Raw genomic sequence first — 18,060 nt, 5'->3', positions numbered from 1 at the left:
CTTTTTTACATCGACCTTTTTTCTGCTTCGTGTTATTACATGGCACAGTGGATTGTCAAAACAGTACCGCGGACAAGTTAGACCACGGCAGCAAAGAAATGTCTCTACATACCCGGAGCAAAAAATTAACAAATGCACAGAGAAACCACTACTAAAGAGATTGAAATCTTTGTTCACGAGCAGGACCTCGGAGGGATGACTGAAGGGCACGGAGAGGACGTAAACGTGGCCACGAAGCGAACACGCACCACTCTATCCGTCAGCATATCTTTCCCTCCCCTACCCCACATAGATTCACATCACTGACAGACCGCTGTGGCAACCAGCTCATCCTCCCAACGGATGGAATAGCTGAAGGGGGACTGTATGGAACGGACTCCTCGTTGTAGAGACAACGAAAGGCGTGCACATGACCCACTTGTGGGCTCTTTGTGTTTGGACTTCAGACTCTTCGCGCTCGTTGTTACGTTCTGACGACATATGTACCATACGCGCAGTTGACTGCGTCGAGTCAGTGTGTAGTAGTGCTGCGGCTGCTTGCCCAATGAAAAAGGCGTCTTTCATTTTTTAACACTTCACAAACTTCTCTGCAGCTGCTCCCAGAGAAGTTTCACAACGTCGTCACGACTACGGCTAGACGCAGCCACGCTTGCTTGTTAAGCAAACAAATCTCCAGCACATTGTTCTATGCTTATAAGAATATGAGTCAGAAAAAGAAAGCTCGCCATGTCGGCCTCCCATGAGTTCAGAACACCTGCTTGCTCGACCCATCCACTGTTTGCCTGTTAGAGTGGCTTTCCTAGTTGGGGGCGGCTCGCTCTAACTTTTCCGAGGCCCTGATTGCGGAGAAGCCGTGCAGTTAGTTCCCGGGGGCACCACGCAATCTAGTACGTCGGCTGTGCGGATGGGGTGTGATAGAAGTCTTGATGTTGCCCCTGTGACATTCCCCCTCCGTGCTCTTCAGGCATGCGCGAAGCATAGCGACTTTCCTGTTGTTGCGGCATCGAGTGAATGTTGCCTCCTTGACTTTGGTATTGGGGATGTTGCCCTTGGTGGTTGACCCCTCCCGCGTACTCAAAAGGCTGGGATGCTGGGGGAGGACCCTGGTCCAGATGGTAACCACCTGGCTGTCCTTCCTGGTTTCGAGGAGGAGCGTACTGGGATCCTTGTTCTTGGGCATGCATGTTGCTGTAGTCCTCCGTGCGAAAGGCTTCCGGCCGCCCCCTGGGGACACGGTCTTCTACGGGGGATCGCAAAATGGAATACATCGAGTCTCCCACATGCGCGCCACCATACTCGGCTCTCCGAAGATGCCTTATCGGCTGTGGGCCCGGTTGAGGCTACAAAACAAGAAACAGGGAAGAGCGTAAACATAGTTGAGACAAAGCGACTCTACTAAAGCTCAAAACAAGTGAATCAGACTGCGGTGCTAAATGTGCTTTAAGCTATACACGAATGAGGATTTACGCCTGGAAAAAGACAGATTACTCCAGTTCACAGAAAGGTATTTTCACCCATATTCCTTATAGGCAGACGCCTGACGGTAGCTGTCTCCGGCAACTTTAGAACACACGGCTACCACCCCTACGGCAAAGAACATCCATGGATTGACTACAACGCTCGAACAAGACCGAGAAACTACAAAAATAATGCTCTCTTTCTCCCACCCAGGGTGGTAGGTGCTGGATGGGAATTTAGGATGTTACATGCTACTACTGCCTCATGTGTTTCTAATACAATAACATTACAGGCGCCTGTAAACCAGTCAGAAGATCCGACTCACCGCTAGCGAGGACGTTGCCAGGTGACTCTGCCGTAGACCGACGGCCCCTGTTGAGGCTCCCTTCCCGCTTAGTTTACCCTCTGACGTTGCTTCTCCTTTCCTAGGGCAGAGTGTTCTGTCCAGATGCCCACAATGCACCGGGCGGATATTGGGGTTCCGTTGCTCAAACGGACCGTCAGGATTAGCAAACGGAGGAGCCCGGTTCTTCACGTCTGGCAAGCGATCGCTGCGCGCTGCGTCGGCCTCCACTGTCAAGAATCGATCCGACTGCACAGCGCAGAAGCACCATGAGGCAAAAACGTCTAAGAACAGATGTAACTTGGGAGTGAACACCGTTTCCAGAAATAGCCTGGGAACTGTTGTTCCTGAAGTTCACCATTCAGCAACGTTCATGCAGATAAGCCGAACGCGCTCACGAGTAGATTCCCATACAGCACGAGACCTGAATGTCATTGATTCTTGGGGGCCGTGTCTTGCGTCGGTGACTGGAGACCGAATAGTGGCTCACCTGTAAAGAGCTTCTGTTCAGCTTCTGGTAAGTGCCCAGCATGCGTTTCCAGGTGTGATAGGTAGCATCGCGATCGAGCTGCTCGTAATCGAACTCAACGCTGCCGCTTCCTCCCTTTCTGCTGGTACAGAATTCCATTTTCCCGTCAATAACCTGCCATCGTGTTTGAAAATGCCGTCGCTGGTCCTCCGGGTCCCCACCGCAAAACCGCAGGTGAGAGCGCTTGCTTGGTCGAGGTACGGGAATCTGAGTCGGTCGGCCGGAGAGGCCCTTGGACCCAGTCTCGTAGTACGAACCAGAGCCACGTCCGTTGGGCTCCGAGTCAGCGGACACCAGAAGAGTCTTGACGCTATCGCTAGCAGATTTCATTGGATCTGTGCGCTTCCGCGTGTGCTGTTGAATCTCGCTCATTCGACCCGCCTCGACTCCCGCCATGCCAGCCCCTGGGCCGTAGCTTTGGTTACTCAGGTGTCGACGATGCTGTGGCACAACGTCGGTAACGTAGTCATCGGTCGACACCCTGCCATTACGGCTAAAGGATGGTTTGCCAGCGTAATCCGTCACATCTATAAGCCGCTGGGGGATGACATCCGGCGCTGGAGTTCTTCGCCCGTGCATCACAGTCGCCATCGTTCCAAGCAGATAGCTTAGGGCGCCACGCAAGATCAGCCAGTCGCAGGCACGACAAAACGTGGACACAAAAAAATCGGTGCCTAAGCTCCGAAGTCTAAGCCGAGAAATCACTTCTGTGAGTAAAACCCAGCAAGAGCCGAGGAATATGTTCGCTCACGAACAACAAACAGTCGAGGAGCGGAGCGCAAGACGAACGGGTGAGTGGACTAGCCATACGTCGGGGCCCCTCGACGACTGGATCCGTGGTTGTGAGCCTTCAGCGAAAGAGCGAATGACCAAGCGTCGCTTCTAACAACAAAAGTAAAGTCTGAGAAGAAGTCTTTAACTTCTTTCTTATTTTCCAGTGCCCGCCCTACTGAAACGCCAGACGGGGCGGAAGCACTGCGCCTGTTACGTGGCGGCTGGGCGTGTTGATGGACAAACTCCGAAGGACAGAATGGAGAGATTTCTGATAAAGTAGGGCTCCCGTGGATGCCAGGACACCTCAACAAACGAAGCAGGACTGAATAAAGACACGCAGAAAAGAAACACAAACCATGCTAAAGCAGGCAAGAACGACTCGATACCCATCCCAGCAAGCCACACAGTTGCCAGCCAGCGAGCGCTTACTGGCCGCCGAGTCGATCTGCGTGATTCGCCTCGGCCTGATTGTCATGCTGACAAGCCGGTTCGGCTGTTTGCTGTTCGATTTCGTGCCTTGTTCCGACGCTCGCAGCGCCATGGCTTCACGCTGTCTTCGATGACGCTAGAGCCTCCAGCTCTCACACCAGCTCGAGAGCGCTCCGGCGCAGCGGGGCCCGATCGATTGAGCCTCGTGGCAAAGCTTGCTGTCCGTCGCACGTCAAGACGCAAACAAGCCCAGAACAAGCCGAGCGAGCGAGTGTGTCTTCTGCGATCATCTCCAGCAGCTTTCTTATCTAAATGCCTTTCTGTCCGTGAATTGTCTTTTTTCCGTTTGAATTTTTCGTCTTTCGAAGGGTGGCTGTGGTGGTCCCTGCTACAGTTTCTCTGAGGAGTGGCGCGAGGGACGGCCATTGCAGCCGGACATCGACCTGCTGAGAGGCCGACAGCCGCTTGCGACATTTCGCACCAGGCACGGGCCAGTGAAGGCGCATTCTCGAGCATCGGGTTCGAAAACCCCCGGCGGAGCGCGTATTTCTGGACTGCAGCTGGAGCTTTCTCCACAAAACTGTAAGTTGGAGTGAGCATGTGTTCACTGGAACGGATACATGAAGTAGATTCGAATCCCCATTGTTGCCAGCAGCGGAAACAGCCAGCCATTTCCGCAGCCGCTTGTTGCGGGTATCTCGGACTAGCGCCCACCAGCCTATTCACCCCCTAGCCGCATTTCTTTTTTTTGGTGATTCCACCTCTCAAGTAAGTGGCGCACTTCCTTTGACCGACTGCTGATCCATCGCGTTGGATGCTGTCGTGCAGGGCACAACCACGGAGACCAGCGCAGTCGGAAAAAGATATCGATTGCCTGTTCGGCTGACCACTCCCTGGTCATGCAACCAGCAACCCGGTCTGCTCTTCAAGATTCCTAATTCGTTCGGGCTCTGCCATCCACGTTGACTTCTCTCCGGAGTCAACCTGCGTCGGTTCCTCCCGCGTCGATACCGCTGCTGTCAGCACCGCGTCCTCCAAATAAGGCCGCGCGGCTGCTTCGTCAACTTCGATACGCTTGAGGCCGTCGATCGTTTGCGTGGTAGCCCTCCTCTTTCTACGGATTTCGTTCGGTTGTCTTTTCTTAAGTATCAGCCGCCGCAATCCACGTCTTTTCAAAGAAATTGAAGGACTGGCTCGAAATCGCCTTCGGCTCTTTGTCTCCTGGTTGGTATAGCGTGTCGCCTGGTAGTCGGCTTCTGTCGTCGGTGCGTTTTGTAGTCAGCTGTGTTAAATGTAAAGCTCATTCCTGCGCTAACGAAGTCTGGTGATGGCAGCGTCGGCAGTGGCATCGTCTCCGGGGACCCCTGACCGCGTAATGGGGGGGGGCGTCCAAGCTGGGCGGGCGGCCGGTGTGTCGAGCAACCGCTTGTCTGAGCTCAGGCTGGGTCCCATGCTCCATGCTGCCGACCGAGTTCGTGGGACGGAGAGACCGAGCTTGGGCACTCGGTTTGCCCCCGTTGCCGCTGTTCGGGACAGCGTCACTGAGATTCTCCGCCCTGGAGTTTCCTACGAAAACTACCCGGCACCAGTATCACAGCCGACAGACCCTGCAGGCGCGTTCGCGGGCATGGATAGCGAGGGTATCAACGAACTTCGGGAACCGGCGAACAGACGACGACACATCCCTTTTCGGAAGCGTGGGGTCTTGGCCAGTAACGAGTCCATTTTTGTCTCTGATGTGCTCGGGCAGCACGGGCGCCCTCCAGATGCATTTGAACAAGGGGTGGATCCCCGAGTGAAGGCGTACTTTCTCGAGCAACAGAAGCCGAGGGTCCGCAACTTGCAAACCTACTGCGACTCGAACGAGCTAAACAAGGCTTTCCGTACAAAGATGGAGGTGGTTGATAAAACAACCGGCCGGACAGAAATCATGACCGCACGGCGTCCGGGCTCTGCTGCTGCAGTAGTTAGCCTCAGCGACTTCGATGCCTACGGCGTCAGAAAGGACAGGACCGTCAGTGCTTACAGGCAAATGGACAGTATTGAGAACACTGCCTTGGTGAGCCTGGAAGACACTTGACCGGGCGTGACGTGCCTCACGTATCACAGCCACAAGCATTCATCCGTTTCTGTCAACGTCAGCCAGAGTACCCAGTTTTCAGTTGCAGCGCTTCTTTCCCGTTGTTGTGTCTCTCCGTGCAGGGTTTGATGCCTCGCGAAGGAACGGAATCGATGTACAGAACGAGTGTGACCCGAACCGCCCACGGCATGCGTTGCCAACGAGGACAACTACGATGCCAGGACGTAAGTTGCAGGTTCTTATCCAGCTCCTCACACTGGGCGGGCTCGAGCCCCGTATAGGGATCATCGGGAATGCAGTAAGACGGGATGCACTCCTGGAGTAGGAACCGACGCCTTCATTGCGTGTAGCCTTCTCCTGTCACGCTGTCCGTATCAGCTTCATGATTTAGTTACTGGCTACTGTTCGTACTCAGGAGTACTTTGCATCGACGAGCGGTCCGACAGTGTCCTTGGAAACGCTGTGGGCTTTGGAATGTGGAGATATGCGAGTGAACTTACCAGTCTGTGGTGTGTGATACATGCAGAGCTGGCTGGCACCAGCCGAGGATGCGCCAACCATGAGGCACCTTGGGGAGAGCAAACGGCACAGTGTCTTTCCATGGCTTAGGAAAAGAACAGACAACTTTCTCTGCCACCTTTCAGCATCCCCTGTTCGTCGGACCGCCGACATGTACCGCGGGGCGTCGCCTTACCCTGTGACACCTACCACAGAAGAACAGGAAATTGCATACCGTCAGCGATTGGCCGATGATGCTCGGTACCAGCAAGAGCAGCATCAGCGTCAAGAGAAGGCTCCAGAACAAGTGCGCGCGAGAGCTGCTGCAACACCGGAAGAGCAGTTCGAGAACGCGGCTGACTTCGAGTTCCGTCAGCGTTCTCGCCGCACGCATGAATATGGTGAAGGGCTTTTGAACTATGCACACGCGCGGCGGGAAGCACAAGAGGTGGGACGTCAACAACGTATTGCGGACCAGAGGAACTACCAAGAACAGTTGAGACGCCAGGAAATGCAGCGCCAGGTCCAAGAGGAACAAGATCAAGCAATCGACCGTCTGCAACGGCAATACTACGAGGACCAGTTCGAGAAACCTCCCCCCCCAGAGTATCCGTTCACCCGGGAGCCACACTGGGCTGGGGGGGAAGGCCACCACGGTGGTGCAGACGGCCCGTGCAAGCAGAATGACAGGCCGTATTACCCAGAAGAAAAGCATGTACAGTTCCCAGAATATCCCCAGCCTCACTGAAAGAAGCGAAATACGGTGCATCAACCACATGCGCAACACAGGTGCACCCGCGCAGCAGGACACAGAAAGAAATGTATCACCTACCAGTAGCCCCGTGCTTTCCTTCCTTCACCGCTGAAAGAAGTATTTTTCGACTGAGTGCACCAGCAGTGGCGGTTATCACCCCTCAGTATGAGTGACACCGTTTACGTACGGTCGGCCGTCGGTCGCCTGTAGTCATGAGTACAGCCTTCGGGACACCTGTGAAGGAAGCCCGCGTTTTTATACTTGATGCTATGGTTTGCCGAGCCGTGTCCGGCAGCAAATAATGAGCTGAAGCAGCGTGCCACTCCGTTCCTTCCCGGATTTTTTGGTCCTGGAGGCGACTTCCGAGCTCCAGACATTGCACTCCGGGACTGGCGGTCACAGCGTCTGCTGAGAGAACCGTCGGCTGTTCCTTAATCGAGCACATAACACCGTGGAAGTAGATAGATGAAGGTATCCAAGGACTAGCTTTCTTGTTCGGCACCCAAGTGAGGAGCTTACTTTTTCTACGGCCGGTGCATGGCTGTGTGTGGGTTGACAAGGGGAGGGAGGAAGATACCATGGATCCGGGTTTCTGAAGGCCTAGCGCGGAGACTTACAACCCATGAGGGTGCATGTCAGTTTATAGTGCGAATTTGATTTTGTCGAATAGTATTTTGTGGCACTTTTTAAAACATCCCGGCTAAGTTTCTTGAACCAACCACATCCTTTGTCTTCGCTCCCTGCCCGGCGAGGTTAGGAGACATTTTGCCTTCGTATCCTTTCGACATCGTGCTTGCCGGGTGTACCAGACGTACCTACAGTGGAGGCGCTAGATGCATACGTGTGATCATAAACGAAATGTAAGAAACTTCCCTGTATGTGAAGCTTCTGCCCTCCGAGGAACTCCTGAGTTGTTTCAACAACGAGCTTTCGGCAAACGGTAACGCGCTAGGGTACCCTCCCAGACTTTCATTATGAGAGTAGGGGTGCAACGCACTGGGTGGGGCCGCCGCAGTTACGGATTTTTGCCCGCGTGCTCCGCTGGAACCTCGATGCGTCCCATGTACCGTGAACGCTATATAGATGGCCACGTGAAGAAAAATCACGGCCGGGGGCAGCCGTACTGCAACTCGTTGTCCATGCTGTCTGTACTGGTGAGGCTGCCTGGACATCACAGTCCTCTATCGTTACCATAAAAAGATAATCGTAAGCATACGATGATTACCCGTGTCCGGGGGAGTAACAAAAAAGGGCTGCGCAGACAGGTTCCACCTCACTGTTACGTCACGAAATACGGGGAAACCAGTGACCGTATTCTTGACGCTGGAAGCATTTATAAGAGTGGCAAGGCCGTCCTCATCGAAGATTTATATACACGAGGGTGCATCACACTTACACGGAACATACAGCAGAGCCGCTTGCCCCTTGAAACCCTCCCGCAATTCCCGGAACGAAAGGGCTGCGACTCCTTGGCACAACACTGAATGAACGCGACACGGCGGCGGCACATTTAAAGGCCCCTCCGCAGAAAGCTGAAGTATGCAAAAACGCTGACGTGTCCGAGGAGGGGTATTTGAACCCAGTACGGCTTTCCGTGTTTTTGTCACAAGGCTGGCTCGTGGATACCACATCCCGGCCTGTGTGCCCTCTGCACGGGAACACGCGACTGCCTGAGCTGCAGCTCCTCTCATATTGCTTCAGTTAGGCCGCACGGTCCTTCTCAAAGACGCGTGTCGAGTGTTTCCGGTTTATGAGGACCCCAAATGCAGATTCCTGGTCCCTCCATGGGCTTGCCTCGTTTTGCAGAGCTGCGCGCCGCTTCGACCCTAGCGTCCCTTCCTCCGCTGCCTGGCTCATCCAGGGGAACGTACGAAAGTGAAACCGACGGAAACCACTCTGACGTCACCTCAACGATAACGTAAGGACGGTAGACCTTGTCACTGCCTCCACTACTCTTCATGGTATCCCTTTTGCAGTCCTGATGAAATACCACACTCGGGACTGTTGATTCCCAGAGCCATTCCTGGTCATCCGCATTCCCTTCAAACACAGCAACTCCCTCGCGTGACGAGCCTGCCGATGTGGAAGCGTCGCTGCCCCTCGACTCCCCGAGAAGCCACTTCTTTAACACATCGGGAACCCCTTCTCCCAAGGTGCTTCCTCGGCCCCGCGCTGACTCTCTTTCTTCAACAGCAGCCGGGACCGGCCTTGGGGGCGGTCGCTCAAAAGCCTCATGGACTGGCATTGGCAGATCAGTATAGATTTGGATAGACGCGGCGTTGCTTCTCCGCACCAACAACTCAGGCTGAAAGTTTGGTGAGATGTTGAACACCACTCTTGGTCTTTCATCGTGAGCGACAACTATTCCCGGGTACACCACCTCCTTTAAGCGCTGGAGAAGCAGGCGTGCTGCATCCTCGTTTGACCCCTCCTGAGTCGGATGAGGTGGCTCTCTCTCTTCCTCTTGTGGTGGGAGAGTAAATGGCTCCCGCTCAACGTTCGTCGGTCTATCGGTACCGGAGAGCCAGTGAACTGGCGAATCCGGAATTGCAGGCGACGCAGTCGCAATCGCGGTCGTTCCGTCATCTGCGTGCTCGCTCTCAGTCTCGAGATGGTGTACGGCCAGCGGGGGAGCTGCACTCCGTCGATTCCCTGGATCACAATCATTACCTTCATCGCCCATCGCTTTCGCAGATGACTGCGATGCCGTGGGAGAGAACAGCCACATGTCTGCTGACTTATCCGCAACACGCGATCGAGATGTATTGAGCGACGATGTCACCGCCTGCAGTGTGTCTGCAAATTCGCCTCCACGCGCGAGAAACCGTGCGCTGCTTGGAAGTGAAGTGCCTTGGTAAGCGACTGTCCGCTCAGTCGGCAATGGCAGAGAACCCCAACATCTCACCGGCGCCGCGCGTTGGACTTCTGAGTTCCTGCGACTCAGACTCGCTGCTGGGACACGACGCTCCGAAAACGACGACCTGGCCGAACTGAATCCCCTAGTTCTCGGCTGAAAAGGTGATGGGGGAGCTTGTGAGGCCCACGTGTTCGCCACCACTTGCATCAAAGGCACCGGGGAACTTGGTTCGTCGCGCTCGGACGCCCTCCTCGAAGCTGGTACGTCCCGTTCTCCCGCAGCACCTGCTGCCTGAGATGGAGCAACAATATCTTTGGTAGCCCTGGCAAGCGAGGAAGGTGCAGCTCCGAACGGCGCACGTGTGGATCCGTACTGACTCAGCGTCTCCACGCCTGGTGACAGCGGACGGGACGACACGTGAGTACTTACGCTGGCTGAGCTGTTTGCCCGTAGTCGGCGTCTTATGATTTCGCGTACAGGTTCTTGTGTTTGGCCCACGTCCCCTGTGACCTTTCTGTGCTGCCACGGCGCGACGAAGGATGATGAACGACCCGCTGTCACTGTTTGACTACGAGCGGTCGATCGCTGTGCCAGGCTTCGGCTACGCGATACGGAAGGGTCACCGGTTACGTGGGGCGTGACTGACCCCGGAATACCAGATACCGGGAAATGGGGAACTACGACACCGGGAGAAACACCACCAGATGTGAATGAGCCAGCCCCTGGTTCACCTGAAAATTGAGTAGCCTTGATTGTTTGCTCGGCTTCAGACGATCCTGACACTTTCGGAATCCCACTTCCAATCATTATAGCGAATTGGTTGCTGCTCTGCGCTCGACGTGTCAGGCGCGGCTCGTGGGAGCTTGGGGAGCCAAGAGAATCTCTCAGGCAACCGGGGGACCCACGAAGAAGGCCTGTAAAAAATAACAGTAAGCAGCAAAGCAGCACAGATGACGGTTGCTGGAGAAGATACACCTTTCAGCGGGGGCAGCTTTCTCAATACCCGGCAGGCACGCAGCCAGCCAAGTGAGATATACACCGACCCGGACACTACTCACTCTGCTTCTCATGTCTCGTCTGGTCTCCGAATCCGTGCACCGGAGAAGACTGCTTCACGTGCCCTGTCAGGAGCGGGGACGGCGACAAAGTGCCACTCCTGTATGTGGCAGCTGTGGGGAGGACAAGTGATCCTCTCTCTGACCGATCGGGGCTCAGCGGCACTGGAGTACCTGATATGCCTGAGCAGGGGCTAGCTAGGAAGGGTGAATCCACATGCACGTCCAGAACATCGACTTCTGTGCTACACCTGCTCCCGACTGGATCTACGGTGGCTGACACGTCCTGCCTGCCATCATTTCCTCGGAAAATTTGTACTGCGGCGCTCCCAATTCGAGACGCTGCCACGCCAATAGCAGACCAAAAGGGCACTGAGGACTCCCACCTCACCAACGAGCCCGCCGGTACAGCAGGCACGGAGGTACCTATGCTACTGCTCACACCGTACTGCCCATGATGGCTCTCGCTACACTCTGAACCAACAATAGCGGTGGACGATGGACCGCGGACAACGCCCTCAGCCTCTTCGCTCATGATCCCACTGCTTTCTCGTCAACCATAAAAAGCAAGGCGATGGATCTTAAGATGCACGTGCGAAGACAACTCAGATGTTGTGTGCAGCTTCTTCGCAGCACCCTCAGGAGCTATCAGCAACATCCGTAGAATAAACACCAATTGATACCAGCCTCGGCCATGACTCACGGAAAGCCTTAGCACATCCGCGTGTGTGTGCGGGGCTACACAGAAACTGGAGGCGAACGCTATAACCGCTATTGCGTGCCGTCGAACGCAGGCCCCGACTTAAGAAAGGTCTGCCAATGCGGCTTCCTTCTTAATAACTGAACAGAAATCTATGCAGTCGATGCGCACACAGCCAACACCCAGTGTGCAGGCAGACGACACGTAATCCAACTAGCCAGACATGCTCGAGAGCGTATTACCACGGATCTGCAGCAGCACGTGTACCTGCAAGTGACTTCACCGTCCAAAAACGCAACGCTGAATAGTGAAAAGCTGGCACAAAGAAGCCACAGCAAGCTGCTCAGCGAGACAAGCGACGCGCGATGAGCGCAACACCTCTCTAACGACAACGTGGAGACTGCGACCCGGCCAGAGAAAAAAAAGACAAGCAGAGTTAGTGGACCTTTGCTGAGGCCTGCAACTTCGCCAAAGTTTGGTCGCTGTTCCACTAAATAGCGTACGTCTCCTGATAACTGTCCCCGCCCGGGTAGACAATTCAGTGAGAAAAATATGGACTTACCCCTTGGACAGCCAGCCGCAAGACGAGCAACCACCCGAGAAAGGCCTTCGATGTTTCACGAGCGACGAATGTCGGACTGTTGGGCTGCGCCTTCTCCAGAACCTTCACAACTTCACCTGGGAGGACTGATGACAAAAATCATGCTGACCGTTCAGCGCGACTGTATCCGCATGACAAAAATGATGCAAAAAGGCTCAACGGCACACCACTGGCCGTTCGGCACGTCCAGTAGACTGTAGCTTTCCGACTCGCTGCAGCGGTCACTCGGTCATTGCGCCGACTACGCGCGGTGTACACGGTGAGGAGGCGCGCGGGCTTTTCGACCAGCTCGTCCGTCACCGGTACGATCGCTGAAAGAAGAGACTCCGAGTCTAATAAAAAAAAACGGCGTCAACGGATCACGAGTGAGGTATGAGGCAGCTATAGACACGGTAGTCGCCGGCCTTTTCCCCCGGAAGTGGTGTTGACACTTCAGTGGAGGGTAGTGAGAGTTTAGGCGCTCCGCGGCTCCGGCCGCTGCCGGGCCCTCGGTTTTGTTCTCCAGCCAAGCTCCTCGCCAGTTTCAGTTCGGCGCTCACTTCACCGAATCTCCTCCTGACTTCCCCTTCCAAGTAAAAAAACTAGTTGGCCTGAGTCGGTTCGTCCAGCGTGCAGGTAGGGGGGACGCGCAGGTTTCAGAGACTGCAGCACCACTCTCGCTGAAGTCAAGTAGCGAGGTGCCCGTCTGTAGGTCGCGCCTTGCACGATATCTGCAACGCCGAGAACCGCCTCTTCGAAATAGCTGCGAGAAAGCTGAGGATCCGGTGTGGTGGTGACGCGGTTTCCTGTGTTGCAGACCTCGACGGGAGTCAGGCAGCTTCGCGCGGTGGGTGAAAAACCAGACCACCGAGGTAGGGTGCTTTGTACACAGGATGGTTTTCCAGCCGGCCCGGCTAAATCTCGCCTCAGTTTCAAATGGCAGCGGTACTATTCGAGCGGCAATCAATCGACCCGACTGCCACCCTCTGCCGCTTGAGTTATTGACTGGAGGCGGTGTCCCAGCAGATTAGCATGCGAGAATCTTCAGAGGCAGCTCACTTCGGAGACTTCTTTTTTTCTGCGGCTCTAGGCAGCGGACACAGGATCAGGAACGCCACTCCTCCGGGTGCGTGCAGCCGAGAACCTCTGCCGGTATCCACGAAGGGCACTCAGCCTTGGTGGGTTCCAAGGGTGTTCAGCTGATCGTGTGCTCTATTGTGCTGAAGCGCGGAGTAGTTCGCTGACACACTAAAAACTACCTCGAGGTTAATGCGTAGCATTTGAGGTAGGCCGGGACTACGCAAATCGCCCGTTAGAACCAACCCTCAGTATGTTTCGGCGACGGTATAAGCAGCGAAGAGGCATCGAGTTCAGTTTGCCGGCCCGTATCCGGTATGCACTTTTCCGCTGACTTCCGTTCCGAGACGGGGGGGGGTAGAAAATGCAAGACGAACTAGCTAACTTCTTGCGAGGTCGGTCGCAAGAGACCATGCCCGTTATACTACGGCTAACCGCCTGGCCCCGCTGTTCGCACAAGTCTAAACCCTAGATAGGCTGTCAACGAAGGACCCGCTGGGCTATCCTCTCAGCCGGAAGCTGAACGCCACTTTCACACTTCGTGGCTTCAGACGACCTAGCGCCTGTCCCGGTCACCACGTACGTTGGCAGTGCACTTTGGGCAGGTCCACTACTGAGAGCGGGAGCGCCCTGGCTGCCTGGGCACGCGAGTAGGGCAGATCAGTCGTGCCGACGCTCGTGTCTCCCAGCTGCGCAAATAGGGGACAACACTCGTCTCCAGTACCTCCACGGCGGTGCCGCTGCCCCCCCCGAATCAAGTTTGCGTCTCGCGTAGCGACGCTCCTGCGACGCGAGTGTCTACCGCGTTGCGAGGGGCAAGGCGCGGTCAGGAGGGTGAAGTGCACGAGGGTACACGGGGTGGCGCCGTTTTATTTTGAATCGTTCGGCGAAAACTCTGCGGGTGAGGTCTCCGTGGATCGGTGCAGTTCGCCGAGGTACCGAGGCCAGTACGTGCTTCTTGGCTCCGAAGCTTCCGTTTTGGGTTTTTGGGGAAGCAAGTCGGAGCTCGTAGTCTGAGTACAGAGAGTACAGGGACGGTTTCAACAGGGCTGCTTCGACCGACATTGGACTCGGGAGCAAGCCGGCACCCACATCATGGCGGGACTTCGGATCTGCGGCCTCGTCGCCGCTACGCTTTTGTGTTTGCTTCGCACGGCAGGTGCCTCTGACAGTAACCCCTTTTCTTCTTTTTTCAGGGGAAGGACCAGACCGGAGGACCGGATACCTCGGAGCAGTGAAGGGTTTACCCGTTTGTTGTCACTGCGGGTCTCGGAGCAGAACTGCCGCTACGCAGATCAGCCAGTGGTCGTTGTGGATGCAGGCAGCACCGGAACGCGCGCAAATTTGTTCTTGGTGACGACAAAAGCGTGTCCACATGCGGGTCGCGTAGTAGAGCCGGAGTCCATTCGTCTTCTAGCAGAGGGCAAGAAACTGCAAGGGTTGCGGCAGCTGCTTGAGCTCTGGCTCGACAACCATGCGGGTCTGGATTGGGAATCGAGGCCCTCAGTAGGGAGGAGCATGGTGACTTACATCCCACAGCTGCAGGCGCTTGTCCAGTCGCTCGTAAGTGAGTTACGTGCAGACCTGGTAACGCTCCTCGACAACAGGCTGACGGCCAGCCAGCAAGGACAGGCAAGCCGCCTGGGTGTGCCGGTTTTTTTTTACAGCACGGCGGGAGTCCGTGGCTTCCCGGAATGGTACACCGAGGCACTGTTTATTTTAATCAGGGCAGCCCTGAACAGCGAGGGAGATGGCAAGTACCCGTTTTTCACGAATGCAGAAATGGCGCGACCGATTACCGGCGAGGAAGAGGGGGCTTTCGCTTTCTTGACACTGAACCACACTGCGAAGCGCCTCGCGCTTGAGGGCAAGGAAGGCGGCAGCGATGTCAGCCGGGGTCTTCTGGGTCTTGTGGAAGTAGGGGGGGCGTCTACCCAAATCGTGTTCCCTTTGATACCTTACGTTCATGTACCGCCTTTCGTTCGCAGAGTGCCGGTTGGGGCTGAAGCCCACCTTGGGAGTCGTCGAAATTTGGAGCTTGTATCGGTGTCTTTTCTGCAGTTGGGAGCAACGAGCTCTGCTGGCCTTCTTCTTAAGAATATCTGCAATCGCCCGGAAAACATCAAGCAGGGGATCTGCAACAACCCGTGCTTTCCTCGAGGATATGAGCAGTCATGCTCTGCCGGTACCCCAACGATCACCAAAGATGGCCAAGTGACAATTTCGACGAGTACCCGGGACAATCGGCTGAAGCCGGTGGCCTTGTTTTGCGCCAGTTCGAATCCTGAAGTCTCTTTGAAGGCACTTAACAAGCTGGCCTGCAAGGCGAATGGCCTGGACCCTGCCGCTACTTTGGGAGAGCGCTTAAGCTTTCCAGGTTGCAACAAGATCGTAGGAACAGGCGACTTCCAGCAGTGTTACGCAGCTGTTGAGCAGTTTCTCGTTAGTCCTCAACTTCCAGTGCCCTCTAACTCAGAAGCCTCTGCGTCAGGGTTTGACTCGGTTGGGCAGGTATTTCGTCTCGCTTCCTCAGATGCCCCAATCTACGTCACTGGTGGCGCTCTGGTAAGCGCTGTGCGCACACTTCAGTCGTATAATCTGCTCAGCAGAGATTTCAAGGGCGATGTTGATGAGCTGGTCAGAGGCGCTCAGAGATTCTGCGCGATACCTGTCAGGAAGGTGTCTGGCTCTGGACTCGTGTTCGACATAAAAGGCTCGGCCCCTCTTCCTGTGACCGCCTTTTCGCACGACACGTGTCAGAAGCTTGCTCTTTCCGCGTCTTTGTTGAGACACATGAACATTGGAGAGTCGCGGCCGGAGTATGTTCGTTTCGAGGATCGAATTCTAGATCGGACAGGGAAAGCGATTGGGGAGTACAGCTGGCACGTGGGTGCGATTCTTCAGTACGCGCTCGCGAAAAGGAAGTGGGCCCGCGATATGTACGAGCTAGGGTCCGGCTTCAATCTTCCGTCGACAGCTGCTTGACAGTGGTCACTCTAAATCAAGCATATCAGTGGGTTTCCGGTGGGAGGCCGATCAATGGATGAGGCGTTGTTCTACACATTGTTATTTCGTTCAGGCCAGCTGTCCCTGAAGTCCAACAGGATGTCAGGATCACACCTCTCTTACGGGGTTGTGATAGCCCGGACACACGTGGCTTCACGTCTCTGTCGACAGCTGCCGGCTTCTTGATGGTACATGGTTTTTTCTTTTCTTCGTGAGCGGAGTGGCTGATGTGTTCGCTTCTTTCCATGTGCCTGGGCAGCCTAGAGTGTCTTGAGTTGGGTGTGACAGCTGGGACTGAGTCAGTCTCCAGAGAGATTGATGAATATCCTCAGAGAAGGTTGCACCCAGCAGTTCATCGTAACACGTCTTCAATGTGTCGTGTGCATAAATGGTGTGCGGTGGAGTTGTCAGTGACAGTCCCTTCGATTTGATGAAGGCAATGGGCAGAGAACCAATGCAGTAAACATTCGTGCAGGAATATCGGTTGCGATTTCACTCCGGTGCAGTGGATAATGCTTTGTTGCATCGACGCAGACAGTTCGGTTGGGGGACGATGGCTTTGATGAAGGCAATGAAGAGAGAAACAATGTAATAAACATTCAGTCATGAAGGAAACATGTGTTGGAATGGCATTCTCGTCCCCTGCACATGCCTTGTTTCGCGTCATCGGCGCAGAGGGCTGGAACGAGGGTCTGACGAGTGACTTCAGATGGACTTTTTTCCAGGTGTGCGTCAGGGGCGGCGCCTGAGAGTTTACACATTTCACGGGTTGATGCGCGGCACTCTTCATACTCGATCCAGTTGTCCCCCAGCACCAACTTTGTTCGGCAAGTGCAGCACGCTCTGCAGGGCCAGCACGTGTACCGATTGAAAATGGAGTGTATTTTTCAGCCCGTAATAATCATGAAGAAAGAGGAGCCATGCATCTAGTTACTGAGCTATATTGAGTACTGTAATGCGTACTGATCCGTACCGAACTTCACAATAGCGGTTCCCGGATTGTTAGAGCAGGATCGATTTCTGTTTTCGTCGGAGTCTGTGTAGGCATCGAGAGGGCTGGCCGCTTCTGTTTCTTTCCTGTCTGTTGGAGAGGTGAGGGTGTGCCCTGGTGTTTCCACTGTTCCACACATTCCTTCTCTTGGACATGCGAACCAGCTGTGATCACGTTCTTGGGACTCTCGTTACGTGAAGTCGACTTCCGCGCAGAATTGCTCGGCTCCGTGTACGCCAACGAAGTACGACACTACGTGCTTGGTAGCAAGCTTGGCAGACTAGCAAACAGATTGTGTAGCGCGGCGAGATAAGCACGACCTTGTTCAGCATACATCACTACTAGGCTGAGATTTGCATGGGCGGTACGGCGTGGCAGGTGGCCGTCATTCAGCTCGGCACGTGGCCATCTTTGAGTTCGGCAAGCAGTTATACTTTTTTGGTCGGGAACCTGCGTAGTCCCCTGGTGTACTGAATCACCGTGAACACCGAGGCTCCCCCTCCGCCCCGACCCCGACAGCACTGATTAGCGCTGAATCGCACACGCACACGAGCTACTTTCTTACGCTCGGGAAGAGGCACGAGACAAGATCGTCATCTCCTGGACACGGTACACCCCCTTTGGACGCCCATTCTTTCATGAGATAGAATGTATACTCTGACTGTAGCGGGTACGCAAAACTTCCGTGAGTTTGTCCTATGAACTGCGTTAGATTGAAGATCGCGAATCGCATCGAATTCGCGGCCTTCAGCAAACGCAGGTACACATGTATTATTGCCCACGGACAGCTGCGTTGTCTTCTTGAACGGGAGATGCGCCCCTCTTCGTGAAGTACAACCGAACTGAGTCGCTGTACCGTCGTTCCTTGATCAACACATGCTGTAACCCTGGTTACTTGATTAAGATAGTCGAACGAGGAGTCCAGCTTC

At 54.9% G+C, this 18,060-nt stretch overlaps 4 protein-coding genes across 4 annotated transcripts; 2 read left to right on the top strand and 2 right to left on the bottom strand.

Annotated features, from left to right (window-relative positions):
* Positions 1 to 7: 7 nt before the first annotated feature.
* Positions 8 to 4,005, bottom strand: CSUI_003469 (thioredoxin-like associated protein). Its single transcript, XM_068063667.1, has 3 exons — positions 2,292 to 4,005; positions 1,784 to 2,050; positions 8 to 1,340 (listed from the first exon to the last, which is right to left on the bottom strand). The coding sequence occupies exons 1-3, from the start codon at positions 2,919 to 2,921 to the stop codon at positions 885 to 887; spliced, it is 1,353 nt and encodes a 450-aa protein (XP_067924355.1). The 5' UTR covers positions 2,922 to 4,005; the 3' UTR covers positions 8 to 884.
* Positions 3,799 to 7,650, top strand: CSUI_003468 (microtubule associated protein spm2). Its single transcript, XM_068063666.1, has 4 exons — positions 3,799 to 4,115; positions 4,362 to 5,592; positions 5,736 to 5,837; positions 6,140 to 7,650. Exons 2-4 carry the CDS (start codon positions 4,861 to 4,863, stop codon positions 6,857 to 6,859), a joined length of 1,554 nt encoding a protein of 517 aa, XP_067924354.1. The 5' UTR covers positions 3,799 to 4,115; positions 4,362 to 4,860; the 3' UTR covers positions 6,860 to 7,650.
* A 935-nt stretch (positions 7,651 to 8,585) lies between these two features.
* Positions 8,586 to 12,806, bottom strand: CSUI_003467 (uncharacterized protein; the record flags this gene model as incomplete). The annotated part of the gene is made up of 2 exons (XM_068063665.1): positions 12,040 to 12,806; positions 8,586 to 10,636 (listed from the first exon to the last, which is right to left on the bottom strand). Exon 2 carries the CDS (start codon positions 10,527 to 10,529, stop codon positions 8,586 to 8,588), a length of 1,944 nt encoding a protein of 647 aa, XP_067924353.1. The 5' UTR covers positions 10,530 to 10,636; positions 12,040 to 12,806.
* Positions 12,807 to 14,914: 2,108 nt separating this feature from the next.
* Positions 14,915 to 16,119, top strand: CSUI_003466 (gda1 cd39 (nucleoside phosphatase) family protein; the record flags this gene model as incomplete). The annotated part of the gene is made up of 1 exon (XM_068063664.1): positions 14,915 to 16,119. Exon 1 carries the CDS (start codon positions 14,917 to 14,919, stop codon positions 16,117 to 16,119), a length of 1,203 nt encoding a protein of 400 aa, XP_067924352.1. The 5' UTR covers positions 14,915 to 14,916.
* Positions 16,120 to 18,060: the final 1,941 nt, after the last annotated feature.

Source organism: Cystoisospora suis, assembly GCF_002600585.1.
Source record: "Cystoisospora suis strain Wien I chromosome Unknown contig_1551, whole genome shotgun sequence".
Classification (NCBI taxonomy): Eukaryota; Apicomplexa; class Conoidasida; order Eucoccidiorida; family Sarcocystidae; genus Cystoisospora; species Cystoisospora suis.
Note: the sequence above shows the minus strand (reverse complement) of the source record. Positions and strands in the feature narration are given on the sequence as shown.